The 15,800-nt window shown below is 41.9% G+C and overlaps 1 protein-coding gene across 1 annotated transcript in view; it reads left to right on the forward strand.

The window, feature by feature from the left end:
• Positions 1 to 15,800, forward strand: part of CCNY (cyclin Y) — a 119,799-nt gene that overhangs the window by 64,780 nt on the left and 39,219 nt on the right. Inside the window, exons 2-3 of the mRNA XM_054991686.1 lie at positions 5,694 to 5,768; positions 15,645 to 15,679. Coding sequence (XP_054847661.1) covers positions 5,694 to 5,768; positions 15,645 to 15,679 — 110 coding nt within the window. The remainder of the gene's footprint in view (positions 1 to 5,693; positions 5,769 to 15,644; positions 15,680 to 15,800) is intronic.

The following is a 15,800-nucleotide window of genomic DNA, read 5'->3' on the forward strand; positions in this document are numbered from 1 at the left end:
TATACACCCAGGAAAGCTCTGATGAGAATTCCTCAGAAGCTGATGGTTGCTAGGATACCTGGCCTTCAGTCTTTTTGTGACAATCTTTTTTTCCTGCGCACTAATGAGTTTAAGGAATGTTTTTCTCTCTTCCTCCTTAAAATGATGCCAAGATACCTTTTTCCCCTTGTATAATCCCCCACCCCCAGTGATCACACCAGCTTTTAAACCCTGGGTCACTCTGAAGTAAAGAATTTGAAAAAAGTCAGAGTTGTACACAGCAAAGCTTACATTAATAGTGCGCCATCAAAAGGCAGTGCTTCCCTTTGGGGCCAGATTGTAGGGTTCGGGTTGTAACTGTGCTAAATAAGGTTAGGCATCTGGTAAGTGCAGGTACTGGTCATCCAGCTGATCCAACTTGGTTTGGAAGGTCTGCTTATTGGTTTTCTCTAAAAGCAATACATTTTTAATAGGCATAAGCTTCTGCCGGTGCTGTCCAAACAAGATGAATTGTTGTTGTTTTTACCTCAGGCATGAACTTTGATGGATCAGCAGTTTCACATCTGGGCTTAAAACATATATTCATGTCAGAAATGATTTTATACATCATGTTGTCTCTTCTGGGTACGAGAAAGCACCAAACGTTCTGTCTGTTGCCAATAACCAGCTCCTTTCCCCCCTTCCTTTAATAGTAGCATGGTAGGCAGATGGTGTTGGATCCATCAAGCTGTTTCACTGTCTTGTCCAGTTCCCCACTGTACTACAGCCCCTGTCCCACACGACCTTCGTACCCTCAAGTCCCATGTTTCTCAGCATAGCCTTTGTTGGTGGTCAAAGAGTTTTGTCTCATGGGACCTCAGGTCGGATTAAATACATTATGTGGTGAAAATGCTCATCTGTGTGCCATGGAACAATTACGTTGCTGATTTCTGTGCATCAAGAACAAACCAGGATGGTGCCCCCCCCCTTACACAGGGAACATGGGGTATCTATTCAGAAGGGAACAGCATCCAATTGTAGTTCCCTGAAGAGTATTCCTGGATGGGCAAACACATGTTCAGAACATCTACAATTTAAATTTTTAGATGTGTTCTTAGATTCAAATTTGAAAATGTGCTGTGTGAAGAGGTCCTACAGTGCTATAGAATAAGCCAGTTAAGTAAATTGGGCTCCATGTTGAAAGTCTCACTATAAGAATTTCTTGTCTTCCTAGAACCTGTAGCGATAGTAGTGCAAGAGTTATCAGACACCCCCCACACCCTCAAAGGTTCCCTTATTTTCTTTTCTCTTGCTAAATTCAAGAGTCCCATATATCTCCAGTTTATTATCTGACAAATGTAGTAAATACGCTAACTCTACATTGTTTAGATGAAGTCAAGGTATACTCAAAAACCTTAACCAGCTGCTGTAGCACATGGAGTAGCTGTTTCATTCTGTGTTCTAATATGTATGAGGAGTGATTTATTATGATGTTTAAAATGTATTGATTACATCATATAATGGAATACATCCTTTGCTTAGATTAATGGAATATGGTTGTTACAGTGGAGATTGTTGAGCTTTTTTTTTTTTTTTAAAACTCCATTACTTTCTTCCTTCTGGGTATGACTGAGTGGGATTTAGATTTTGGTTGCATTGTCTGAGATTTACAAGCCACAGCATACTCCAGGACAGCTTTGCATGGATATCTCAAACATCTATAAAGAATTCAGGGCTATACGGGAGAGAGAGAGAGAGAGAGAGAGAGAGAGAGAGAGCATCTACATATTATGAGAAGCCATGTGACACACACCCCCTCCAGCTGTTGCTGTGTCATCCCTTTTTCCTCAAATAGTTTTCTGCTCTTCTTGCTGTGCAGATGGGCTCTAAGCAAGTATCAGTCGACACACTCTGAAGAGTTATTTCGATGGGTCAGTGTCTTTTTTTCATTCCGCAAATTGCAGCCAGCAAAGTGGAAGAAGGGGCAAGGAAATACCAAGTGAAAATACCATTGCATCAGGAGTTTTCTTGCATCGGCTGTTACTAGGGAGCTTCATGTCAGCAGCAGCTCCTTAACTGTCATTGCATCTAGTTTGATCACCACAAATATATAAAGTGGATAGGTTGTTACTGTAGCGGCAACCTTCGCGAGTTCTCCAACAGTTTTGGCATTGAGTGTTCATAGGGAAATAAAAGGGAGGAGTCTGTCTCATATACTTTGATCATAATTAAATGCCCAGTGGGGAAAGGGAAGAAATGAATGTGCGATGTGGCTGCTGCATAGCAAGGTAGTTAGAAGAAGGTGCTGAAGATACCAACCTTTACAAACCACGAGATGTGTCTGCAGTCCAGTGTTTTTAATGCAGATTAGCATATTCATGCAAAATTATTTTCTCTAAAGGTTTTATAGGAAAGGTTCTCCAGTGTTGCCACCATGAGCAGCTCTAGGCCACAAAACTGCTACTGAAGAGTAGCTGAATCTGAACACTAGTCTGAGAAGGCATCTCCCCCCTGTATGTAATCTACTTGGTACAAAACTCTCAGGGTGTTTGCTAGGGATTAAGAGCCTGCAAAGTAAGGCAGGGCGAGATGAAAAATGGGGGGGGGGAATGGGAAAGGTAAAGAACAGGCAAACAGCTGGGAATGGCAACTGGAGGCAGAGATGCAGAAAATGGATTAACAGAAGGGCCAAAGGATGAGGGAAAGCGGCATCAATAGTGCAAAGCAGGTGCGTTCAAGCATATTTTTATTTTATGTTATTTAACTCCACCTTTCTCACAGAGACTCAAGGTGGATTACACAACATAAATAAATATAGTCAATGGCTGAGAAATTCAGTCATCAATGCAATAGGCTATGGTTTGCCGAAATTTGAATACAAGCATTATTCCAGGTGCAAAGATGAAACATGGCTGAAACAAAATATAAGTAGTTTGACATGACATAGAAACTACCCAGCAGGAGCATATCTACATCAGCCGACAGTACCTAGTAGTATAGTCCCTGTCTGCAGTCCCTGTCTCTTTACCAAAGAATCCCTCTGAACCATCTCTTTTGAGTCAAAGGAAGCCATACTCAAGGAAACAACAAGAAATGGTTGACTGGTATGCAAGCAACTGCCTTCTACTGCTACAAGGCTGGTGTCAGTGAGAACTGATTTTAGACTGGTCCTGAGCAAAGTGAATCAGTGCAGTATGAATGAGGGAAGGCCAAAGCAGAGCATTAAAGTAAAAGATTATATATCTAAGGAGAAAACCAGATGTGAAACTGACAGATTCATGTTGGAGCTTCCTGTTGGTTTTTTAAAAAGCTGAATTATAGCTATGCAAGGACCCAATATGAATTGGGACCCTCTAGGAGAAGAGATGCTGAACCCTTCCTTTTCCTTTGAGGAGCAGCAATAAAGCCAAAACCATGTGGCCTTGGCTCAGGGCCCTGTGTGTTATGTGAAGTCAAATCACCTCCGACCTATTGCGACCCTATGAATGAGAGATCTCCAAAATGTCCTATCATTAACAGACTTGCTCAGATCCTGCAAACTGGAAGATGTAGCTTCTTTTATTGAGTTAAGCCATCTCATTTTGGAATTTCCTCTTTTCCTACTGCCTTCCCCTTTTCCTAGCATTATTGACTTTTACAGATAATCTTGTCTTCTCATGATGTTACCAAAATATGATAGCCTCAGTTTTATCATTTTAGCTTCTAGGGAAAATTCAGGCTTGATTTGATCCTAGTACCCACTTATTTGTCTTTTTGGCCATCCACGGAATCCACAAAACTCTCCTCCAGCACCACATTTCAAATGCATCAATTTTCTTCCTGTCAGCTTTCTGCACCAGGCTGGGTTCTGCCTGTCAGCAATATTGTGTGAGTGGGAAGGAGATACTCATCACAAATGTGAAACAATCAGGTTCATGTATATTGGCTCCAGTAGCATCCTTGTTGTATTTTAGCCTAACTCTCTTCATTCTGGTTTGATGGTTTGTTGATTTGAGTTGGGACTTTTGAGTAAATATTACAGAGAGGAGAATTGCTTGAGCACCTCCACTTACCCCCATTCAGTGTGTGATTCATTGGAACATGGATGATCATTCTTCTTTAGACAGGTCCTGTGCAAACACAACAGACACCAATAAATCCCTGCAGATAGAGCTGAAGGACTCTGCCTGCCCTACAAGCTTGGTGGTGGCTGTGGGCCTTGTATGCACACTGTTCCAGTGTTGCTTCTGAGTACTGGCAGCAAAGAGCTTAGCACAGACACAACCAGTCTGACGGCTAGGAGTCCGGCAGGACAAAAGGAAACTCCCCCCCTCCTCTTATCCTTTCTGTCTAACACCACTTCCCTAGTTTCCATGTAGTCACTGGTCTCCATCTTCTCGATGTATGAGTTTGAGTAGAGATATTGCAGCAGCAGTTGTTACCAAAGCTGTCTCCACAGAGTCAGAAAAGTAACAACAATAACATTCGGTTTATATACTGCCCTTCAGGACAACTCAACACCCACTCAGAGCAGTTTACAAAGTGTTATTATTATCCCCACAATACTCACCCTGTGAGGTGGGTGGGGCTGAGAGAGCTCCGAGAAGCTGTGACTGACCTAAGGTCCTCCAACTGGCTGCAAGCAGAGGAGTGGGGACTCAAACCCTGCTCTCCAGATTAGAGTTCTGCTGCTCTTGACCACTACACCAAACTCTCTCTTGCTCTTCTTCCTCTTTCTTCTGTATATTTTCACCTGTCCCATCGATGCCATCTTCTAGTAGTAGCATGGCCTTGCAAATAAATCCACAGAATGCAGTGGCCTAAGTAAAAGAAGAAGAAATTAGCAGCCAAACTGCCCAAGCATTTCCTTGTTTGTCAATTACTGCCTAAATGAAAAGGTAAAACCAGGGCTTTTTTCAGCTGGAACACGGTGGAACGGAGTTCTGGAACCTCTTGAAAACGGTCACATGGCTGGTGGCCCTGCCCCCTGATCTCCAGACAGAGGGGAGTTTAGATTGCAATCTCAACTCCCCTCTGTCTGGAGATCAGGGGGCAGGGCCACCAGCCATGTGACCATTTTCTCTAAGGGCAACCCACTGAGTTCCACCACCTCTTTTCCCAGAAAAAAAGACCTGGGTAAAACTATTTCTTTTTTTCTGAAGCTCTTCTGCCTGGAGCCTCCAGCACCTCAGTCAACTGCAACTGACTGTTTAGAAGTCCCAAATAATACATTTGTATTCCGCTTCCTTTCCAAAGGGTTCACAGCCCCTTAACTAGGTTTTTCCTCACCTCTCTTTTTCACGCATTAGGTTAGTTTGAGAGGTCACATAACTAGTTTCATAGTTCAGTGGGGATTTGAATTCAGGCCTTCACTGTTTTAAAGTCCAGAACTCCAGCTATGTCCTCACATTGGATCTTGCCTAAAAGCAGCTCTGTGTCCTAAACTGAATTCTGTTGATCTAACAAAAGGCGATGGCACCCTTGTGTTATGTTACTTGGGTCTATGCAGAGGCACAAGTGATTTCCCCCCCCCCCATCTGAACAAAGACCACTTAAAAATAATATCTGAATAGACTCTCCTTTGAAAAGGAACTGGCTGTGAGAGTAGAGGCTATCATTCAGGGTCTTGAGCTCATACATTTTAAATGCTGCTTTAAAATGGATGAATGTGTGTTTAGAAAATGAGACAGAAAGACGTGCTCCTGTCCATAAACAAATCTCTCTTCACATTCTGTGTTCTCCCTCTCTTTCCCAAGATTTGAACATGGAGTTCAACCCTTCAGATCACCCAAGGGCCAGCACAATATTCCTCAGCAAATCGCAAACAGATGGTAAGTGGCCAGTTTTATCCTATTTTTGAAAGGAAGAATTTCTGATGAACAATATAATTTAAGAAACCCACTGTATCAATCTACTATATATCTATTTTCTCTCAGCACAGTATAATGTTTACCTTGGCATTTATAGGGCAAGTTACCTCACACAAATGCATAGAATCAGGCTGCCATTGACTTTGTTTGAATTGGCTCATGAATAAAGTTACGTAGAATGGGATTTTTCACATGGTTTATTTTCATTTAGCAATGCAAGATAGTGTAACAGACCATCGACTTCACACAATATGAAAGGAGAAGCTTCCAGACACATCGGGTCTCGTTTTCAAACGATGTTTATAAGCCCATATGCTAATGATTTTCAGTGAACGAATCACTGAGTTTTTGGTGCTATATTATTTATTAGGAATCTTTTTACCCTATCTCTTGTGTGTTTATCTTCAATTTATCAGTTTTCTATTATAAGAACACACTTGACTAGTTAAGTGTTCCGCAATTGATGTATAACACAGAATGCACACTTAATGTTATACAGATCTTTCTTTTGGAAGGACGGTGGATAACATCTTGCTGTGTTCCTTTAATCTGAAAAAAGTTTTTAGAAGAAAAAATGCTGTTGTAAAAAGTTTAAAAATCACAGCAATGTTAAAATTCAATACCTGTAGAAAAACAGTCAATACGTTCCTACAATTAAAAAAAATGACAGTGGCAAACATGATTTTTCATTCCCAAATAGCATAAATAAAATTGACTTTTCAGTAAATCTAGCTTTGGGCTCAAATTCTATTGTTCTTTTAATAAATTATTTTAGGACAATAAACCATATTTTCTGTATCTAATCTGAGATCTGAACATTAAATGGTTAGTTACACATAACAGTTCTCTAAGCTTCACTGGAAGCTGAGAGGGTTTGATTTTTCAGGCCAGTTTTGGTTGATGCTTTGGGGAGAGGAACAGAGAACGTTTATTAGTTGATTATTTGAAAGAATTTACAAAATCCTCTTTCTCAAACAGAAGATTCAATGTAATGTACAAAGAACCTCTCTCAGCAATAATAAAATCAAATTAAAACAAAAACTAAAATTTAAAAATCCTGAAACCAGAGCACCACTCTGCCCTCCCAAATCCTACTGCCAACCCATCGGTAACAGACGCTTCCCCACACAACATTCCCACAGTCCTTCCTAAAGATATTATTAGTGTAATTCCTAGACCAGATCCAGCAGTCTGTCTGCAGGAGGCACTGATGGTCTATCTGCCCCCTTACAGTCCTGGGAAAGCTGTTTCCTGTGATTGCAGGACCTGTGTGGAGTAATCGCCCGGGGCAAGGAGGGGAAGGGGGCAAAATTGACTCTCCTGTTTGTTCAGTTAGTAGAGCTGTAGGACCCCAGGAATTAATTTCCTGCTGAGGGGAGGGAAAAGCAGAGAAGCCCCACCATCCATGGATAAGCAGATTGCTGGATCCAGCTCCACTTCTCTAGTAGTAGCCCATTTCCTTGAGTAACAACAGCAACAACAACTGCGCCTATATGCTGCTCTTTTAGACAGATTAGTGGCACCAGAGTGGTGAACAAGTTAGTGTTATTATCATCCCCACAATGCATCTAGGAGCTGAGGGGCTTACCCAAGGCCACTTACTAAGCTCATGGCAGTAATGGGATTCGAACCAGTAGAGTGCTGATTTGCACTCCAGGGGCTGCCACCCCGGAAAAAGTTCTAGAGTAGGCCACCTCATGTCCTTAAACAATCTGAAACTGCTGTAACTGCTTGGAGATTCTTCAGATATGTGAAGGGCTCCATAGGTCCACAGCAGTGTGGTCCATTGCATCATAGGTTGCTGTTAAAAACTAGTAAGACTAACAATGAAACATGCCTCCTGCTCACCGATAGTGTGGCTACCAAAACTGTCCCAAAGCGAGGACTGAAGATCCAAGGCAAACGTTCTCCAGAAGCCCTGCAGTTGTTCTGTTGACACTTAATGACTTTACCCCCCTCCCCCCAAGCACAGGTTAAAACCTAGTCTATAATTTACCAAATTATCCTTGGCTAAAGGAAGCTTCTTAGTCTAATAACTGTCTCTTGGAAAGCTCTCTCAGGTGACAAATAATTTATACATTTTGTGAGTGGGTCGCTCGTTTTCTCCCGTCGCCATCTCATCAGCCAAGTGGGCAAGATTCAATTTACAGATAGTGGCTTTCACAGCTCCAAAAATCTTGTCAGCATCCATCAGGATCAATCGGAAACAATCCATTTTCTAAAAACTGACCAGGCCATGCTTCCATCACCATTATCCCATGATCTGTGTCCAAAGAACAATCATTCAAAAAGAACCTAGCAGAATTGTCACAGCTAATAGCCAGTTTTTGATCTGATGAATTTAGCCTTGGTTTAGCAGAGTTCCCACAATTTAATCAGCTGAGCTGGATGAAATTCAGCAAATGCAGTGGTAGCAAAGAAAGAAGGCTTCTTCACTGCTGCCATCTCCAAACCCATAAACTTTCAGGTGAGAGATGAGAAAGTAAAATGATGTCATGGTGCCATGTAGCCGATTAAGTCTGAAGGTAGGGCAAACAAAGCCCTTGTATCGCTCTTCTCCCTTCTGCTCAGAATGAGGATGAATGTGTTCTCTTGTGGCCAAGGCAAATAAATTCATGTAACAAAATGAGGAGTGTTAGTTCAGCTGCATTAGAACTGGGAATATGTTTCCTTCCCCCACTCCAGTGCCTATATTTGAAGGATTAAGCTAGACATAATTCACTCTCATTCAATATCATTACATTATGTACTCTTGATGTGGAGTTACAACATTGCCAGTGCAATCCTACGCAGAGTTACTCCAGTCTAAGTCTATTGATTTCAATGGGTTTAGAATGGACTAACTCTTCTGCACTGTACATTTGCTACGAGATCCCTGAGACAAAGCTCTAAAACTGATGAGAAGGCAGCAGTAGTATGCTTTTCACACCCAAATATTCACCAGTATAACATTTGGTCCATGCAAAAATTAATGACTTATTCAATGGTCATCCGTTTTGGGGGGATTTTAATCTCCCTTCTGGTTTTTTTTGTTTTTGTTTTTTTTGCTTTTCAGATTTTTCTGCAAATCTGGGGGTTCCCCCAAGCTTCCTGACAAATCTTTCCCATGTCTAACTTGCCCCTCTGTGGATATACGTGTCCACAGATGGAGCCGTATTGATGGATGGATGACGATACTTTCCAGTGAGGATGCTGCCAGAGATCAATGTTCTGGGAAAAGGTTTTTAGCCTTTTCCTAGATTAGTGTCTAGTCAGCCACCTGGAAGTGCACCATGTTTAAGAATTGCTTCCATTATCTAGAAAACCTTTTCTGGAGAAAGACAGACCATTTTTGCTTAGGGATGCCATGTATTTTCTGCAAGAAGCCACCCACATGGCTTGTTGTGTGCTGCTTCCAATCAGTTATGTAATCTGCTGTAGACAAGAGTAGGCTGAATCACCAAAGATGCCCACAGTACAGGAATTGGGAGCTAGTTGGGAAACATGCTAAATTTCTGAAATTAAGGTTCCATTAAAGCATGCCCAAACAGGTAGCTTGCTTTCTAGCCCTTGTTCTAACCTGTCCATTACTTAACAGAGCAATGCAGATTCCTTTTTCTTTTATGCAAGATCATAATCTTTTTCTGCACAGGACTTTTTCATCAGTTCTGGCCCCATACTGCATCTCTTGCTGTCCAGAGTTCTGCACTCACAGTCAAAATAACCTGATTCAGTCTCCAAGCCGCTTCCCAGATTTTGCATGGAGAAAAGGAACATCTGTTGTAGAATCAATCTTCCCCTGGCTTTTCTGCAGCTTTTCTCCCCGTGCATATACCCCATTTTTTCCCAGTGTAGTCAAACTGGCTTTTTTGAAGTGCAGAATGCTTTCTTTGTTATGAAGCTTGGCCCTGGCCCTACCTTTCACCTTCCCCTATATCCCCCTACCTACTGATTGGTTGAATAGCAACCAATCCAGGTTCCCCCCCTGATTTTTAAAAAAATTGAACAGCAATGTTGCAACGTTGGTGCCTTAAAAAAAACCAAACGCTTGCAACTGATGGGTGAAAACGCGCTGCAATATGGCTAACACTGAAGCTCTGCAGAGAGCCCCGAATCCCACCTGATATTTTAAAGTTTCCCTCTCTGCTTCCTGTACTTTTTAGACTATTCTTTTTTAGTGTTTTTAAAAATACTTTTTAAAACAACGGTCTTGCAATGTTGGTGCCTTAAAAAAAAAACCTAAAAAATCTTGTAAGTTTCCTCAACTGACAAAATAGGAGTTGTCCTGAGCTGATCAACTGATGAAACTATGTTCCCCAGAAAGCCCACAGCAGAAATGGGGCATTTTGCTAGTGTAGAAAAAACAGACATCACTTTAGTTCGTCTTCCTCAAGTATGGAATTACAGAGGCTCAAATCAGATCAAGTCCTCACAAGTCCAAAAAACCCAGTGTACTTATGCATGCGGAAAAAGCACACGTGATAAGTACCCGTGTCTGATCATTTAGATTACAGCCCATATTTTAAAACAAACTTTTTTTTTTGTTATCATGCAGCTTCTTTCTCCCAAAACGCTTTTCAGAATTTCTAAATTTAGGCCGTGGTTGCAAAGTTGTGAAATTCCATTCCCAAAATAAGACATGTAGCTTGATGGAAGCTAAAGAGGAGCAGGTGGTAAGTAGGCTGTAGTATTAGGGACAAATTCACAGTGTACTCGATCTTCATATACAGGAAATTAGATGTGTTCTCATCTTGAAGCCCTGGGATAGGCAAGTCTGAAGAATGCTATACTCTCCCACGGATAGTTTTAAAGTGGTGGTAAAGAGAAATGTAAAATGAAAACCTGACCAAAAATAGGGTGATTGGCAAAACTGCTGCAACCGAACATAGTCTCCTTAAGGAGGCCTGCTTTGGCCGCACAACTTCCAACTCTGTTGCTTTGGCAGGGAGCAGGAATAAGGTCACATATTTCAGGCATCACTTCCTGCCTCTTCTCTTAATCGGTTGCCATTTTCATGTGTGGTAAAGATTCTCCTCCTTCCCATTTTTCTTATTGTTAATGTACCTGTGCAGATTAACAACTTTGTACTGTTGTGATGGACTGCACGTTTTGAAAAGCCCGGAAGGGCTGTATACACACAGCTGCAGGACTGGTTAAAGATTAATCCCTCACAGAATCAGAGAGCTTTGAATGACAGGCAACTCCAAGGGATCTGATATGTTAGCATGAGTTAGAAAGACGTCTTTTTCAGTCCTAACAGAGAGGAATCGAGTTTGAGGAGTTGGGAGGAGGAGTCCTAATGGAGAGCAGTTTTAATACTGACAGGAGAACTCGGGGAAAGTTGACAAGGAAGTTTGGAAAGTAGGTGCAGAGTCCCAACTGAGCTAAAGAGAGGGGATAAATCTTCTAAGGACAGGAGATTTCGCCTACCCAGTGAAACAGGTAGGTAGATCTGGAGAGTGAAGAGATCCCTGGTCTGGTGTCATTAGAAACTGCCTTTGGAGACCTTCAGATTCAGTTAAAAACTGAAGGAAAGCACAGGGGTTTGGGATACTAGAAGGTAGGTACCAGCATTCTTACACTCCAAAGAGAAAGACAGTCCTAAAAGAAAGTGTATTACAGTGCTTGGGAAAAAAACAAGGGAACCAAAGCCTCAAAACATGAGCCTTTAAGTATCTGAATTTTCAACCCCTGATTTCACCTGCTCGTTTCCCTCTAAAATAAATAGTTTTTTTAAAAAAAAAAATTAAAACACTTCTGGTGTCTATTTCTGTTGTCTTCAGACAAGGGAACATCATAACTTTCAGTCACTGACCATTAGTTCAGCTCTGCAAAGTCCCAGGCAGCAATGATTCCGGCCTGCCTTTATTTCCTGAGAGATTGCATTGGGGGCTTTGGACCCCACTGAAAGGATTGGGTTTCCCTGCTCTCCCTCCCTCCTTCGACCCACATTACTACCACGGGTGGTGGTAGTGACTGTTCTTTTCCTCTTGCCCCCTTGACAGAGCAGAAAGCAGTAGCTGCTGCTGCATGCTTGTGTACACTGTTCCCTTGCCTTGGCAAGCAGTAATAGCATCAGGGCTTTTTTTCAGCAGGAACGCCGTGGAACGGAGTTCTGGCATCACTTGAAAATGGTCACATGGCCGGTGGCCCCGCCCCCTGATCTCCAGACAGAGGAGAGTTTAGATTGCCCTCCACGCAGCAGCGCGGAGGGCAATCTAAACTCTCCTCTGTCTGGAGATCAGGGGGTGGGGCCACCGGCCATGTGACCATTTTCACCAAGGGCGATTTAAACTTTAAAAAACTCCCCCCTTGTTCCAGCTGACCCAAAGTGACATCATTGTGCTGTGCTGAGTTCCACCACCTCTTTTCCCAGAAAAAAAGCCCTGAATAGCATGTTCTCAGCCCAAGGGGACTTGTGTCAAGGTATGCACAGGTAGGTATCCCCATATGTGCAGGTCCCAGACTCTTGGCAGCAGGAATCATTTTGGTCTATTGTATACATAGGCAGAGCTTAGGTTTAATATCTTACCTAAGTCCAGAGAGAGTGGAGAGAGAGGAGCTCAACTGCTTTTTATTGTTATTGACTTAAATGAGATTACAGAATAGAAACAGAGAAAAGCAGGCAATTTTAGACATGAAGGTAAATTTAGAGCAGTTCTAAATATGGAGACATTTCTTAAGAAGGCAGCTGGAGTGAAATGCTGTTGCTGAATTGCTTCAAAGCAGTTTCCAAAATGCAATGTCATTAATCAGTCACGAGCCCCGAGTGGAGAACTTATTTAAAAATGAGTATTCCACCCACTTCTAGTCCAGTGAAAACTACTCTGGGAAAGAGTGGAGGAACATGCATGCTCCCGATGGGAGTAGAAGACCTGAAGGGTGGGTAGGGCAGAGGAAGGGAGGATGAGGCCCTCACAGGGAATGAGGAGGCAGGGGTGTGGAGAAGTGGGATGCGGTAGGATGAATGAAAGAATCTGCTGGCTGGGAGCAGGGAGGAGGCAAGGCAAACTGATGCTAAGAAAGATGGAAAGGTAAAGTTAGAGGAAGGGAAGTAGAAGAAGAGCAGTTAGGCCATACTCTGCTTGTCTTAAAATGGGAGAGTTGTCTTTTGGCAGTGCTAGAAGATGATCGGGGGGTGGGGGGGAGGAAGCTACTCAAGATGCTGGGGCCAAGAAGTCCCCCTTTTATACCCTTTGCTGCCAGTGGCAGAGTATTTGAGTTACTCAAAATGGAACATAGAAATTAGTTTGCTAGCCAGGACTGTATTGTAAGGGGTGGTCTTGAGCAGAAAGAAACGCTGATTTATTGTCCTTCAAACACTAGTCATTTATCATGTCTTTGGTGTATAAACTCCCAAAGTGTCACTGGAAGAATCCTTGAATAGGGTGGGGCACCGCTTCCCTATGGGTATCAGGCAGTCCTTAGGAAAGGCATTTAATTGTACATGTTGGTAATCGTGATTCTCTGGTTTGATGCAAAATGGAGTCTCCCTGGGTACTCTGGGGTCTAGGGGAGTACCCAGACAGTTGTGGCCAGAGCGGATTGGTTTAAATCAGAAAAATGTCTCGTTGAAACCACCAACTTAAATCAAAACATTTTAAGTACTTCCCAAATAAAATTGTAAACAAATTAGTTGCTATAACCATTCGAAACATTGACTGAATAGTTCCTTTACACACCTCGGAGTACAGTATAAGTTTCTCCCAATTGTTAATTTAATCCCTTGTTTTTGAAAATATTATATGATGTTATGTATTTTCTAGATAACTTAATTCTTTTGACTCCTGTTAAAGTCCCCCTTATGACAACTTAGTTGTTGCATTCAAGAACAACAAGTTTTGTAAACACATGCTGCTGCTTTTTTTCAGCATTCCTTTCTGCTTTACCTCTGTCCAGGGCTTTTTTTCTGGGGAAAGAGGTGGTGGAACTCAGTGGGTTGCCCTCGGAGAAAATGGTCACATGGCTGGTGGCCCCGCCCCCTGATCTCCAGACAGAGGGGAGTTTAGATTGCCCTCCGCGGAGGGCAATCTAAACTCCCCTCTGTCTGGAGATCAGGGGGTGGGGCCACCAGCCATGTGACCATTTTCAAGAGGTTCCAGAACTCCGTTCCACTGCGTTCCCGCTGAAAAAAAGCCCTGCCTCTGTCATACGTTTCCTGCCCAATACCTTTATTGAGTAAATATTTTATTTCTTTGCTAAAGTTACTTGCACTGTTACAGCTGTCAGTTTAAACAGAAGGGGGGGACCTCATTTTAGGGGTTAGGAGACAATTTGGCTCTAAATGCATGTGGGCTTTCTTTCAGATAAACTCCAAGTGATTCCCTGAATTAGAGGCAATGTAGCTTTTATTCCTGCACTAAATTATTTAAAGCTATCAAAATGAGAGAGGTTATAATTGATGTGTAATTATTAACTCAAGGCTATTGCCTTTTGTCCTTTGAAGTCCCCTATTAAAGCTGTCTCTTGCACAGTGCACAAAAGGGTAACAGAAAAGTGCAGTGACATGAAAAAAAATTGAATTTCCTCTTTATTTTAATGCTGCCTAATTTATTTCTCTCTCTTGTATTAAAAAGGTTAACAGTTTAACTAGCAAAAATCAGAACAGGGCATTTGGTTTTAAAAATAAAGCAAATTAAGAAATCTTGGCAGCTCTCCCATCTTTTTAGCCTGAAAAATAATGCAACCATCTTTGGGAAAAAACATAAGGAACAGAAAAACAAGCAGGAGCTTGTCATTGGAATCTCTCAGCCGCAACCTAAAACTTGTTCAGCTTCATTTAATTCCTGTTTTATGTCAGGCTTCACATTTTTAGCAAAGTGTTCCTGCCACCTATGTGGAACAGGTAATTATTACTGTTGAGTTTCCAGTTTTCTGAGGTCATTCTGTGCCTTACGTGTAGTGCAGAGTTTAGTGTAGTGGTTAAGAGCATGGGACTCTAATCTGGAGAACCGGGTTTGATTCCCCACTCCTCCACTTGAAGCCAGCTGGGTGACCTTGGGTCAGTCACAGCTCTCTCAGAGCTCTCTCAGCCCCACCCACCTCACAGGGTGATTGTTGTTGTGGGGATAATGATAACATACTTTGTAAACCACTCTGAGTAGGTGTTAAGTCATCCTGAAGGGCGGTATATAAATCGATTACTACTACTACTACTACTACTACTACTACTACTACTACTACATTAAGAGGCAGGGGGAGTAAAACAATACTAAACCCAAGATTTTGGAGGCTGCTTGTGGCTTACCTTATCTGTCAATCAGATTTTTATCTTGCCTTTTCTTCAAGGAGCTCAAAGTGTGGTATATGACTCTTCCTTCTCCCGTTTTATCCTCACAAGTATGACTTATCCAGGGTCACCCAGTGGCCTTTCATGACTGAGCGGGGATCTCCCCAATCATAGTCCAGTACTCTAACCATGAACTGCACTAATTCTTTCAATACCAAAAGCTTTATTTTTGTCTTTATATAAGGTAAATTTAATATTTTCCTGCAATAAATATTGCAGGCAAACAGGCATAGAAATGTTAACCCTCTTAAAACATGTTTCATCTGTAGTACCATTCAAGTCTATCAAAAGCTTGTCTACATGCAGGAGTACCAGTCAAACTGAACACCTGGGCTATCGGACTAGAGTTAATTATTTTAGGAAGCAATGTTCTAATACCTCTTGGTTAAGTCGCATTCAGTGAGCACCCAGCTTCTCATTATCCAGTGCACTAGCAAATTTAAACATGTTCAGTGGCGAGAGGCTTTCCTTTAGTCTGTTTCACAAATGGTATTTTTTTTCTGATGAGAGATGCTGCAAAAATAATGAAGGCATATATAACATTTCTCTACATTTTTATGTTTCCACAGTGAGAGAAAAACGTAAGAGTCTCTATATAAACCATGTAAGTAAAAAAAACAGCCTTTTCTGAATTAGCATCTGTGAATATACACTAGATGTTTGTTTGCAAGCAAATTGGCTGAATATGGAATGAATGGAAGGGTATACATGCTGATTTACAATGG

This window comes from Eublepharis macularius, chromosome 11, assembly GCF_028583425.1.
Source record: "Eublepharis macularius isolate TG4126 chromosome 11, MPM_Emac_v1.0, whole genome shotgun sequence".
NCBI lineage: Eukaryota > Metazoa > Chordata > Lepidosauria > Squamata > Eublepharidae > Eublepharis > Eublepharis macularius.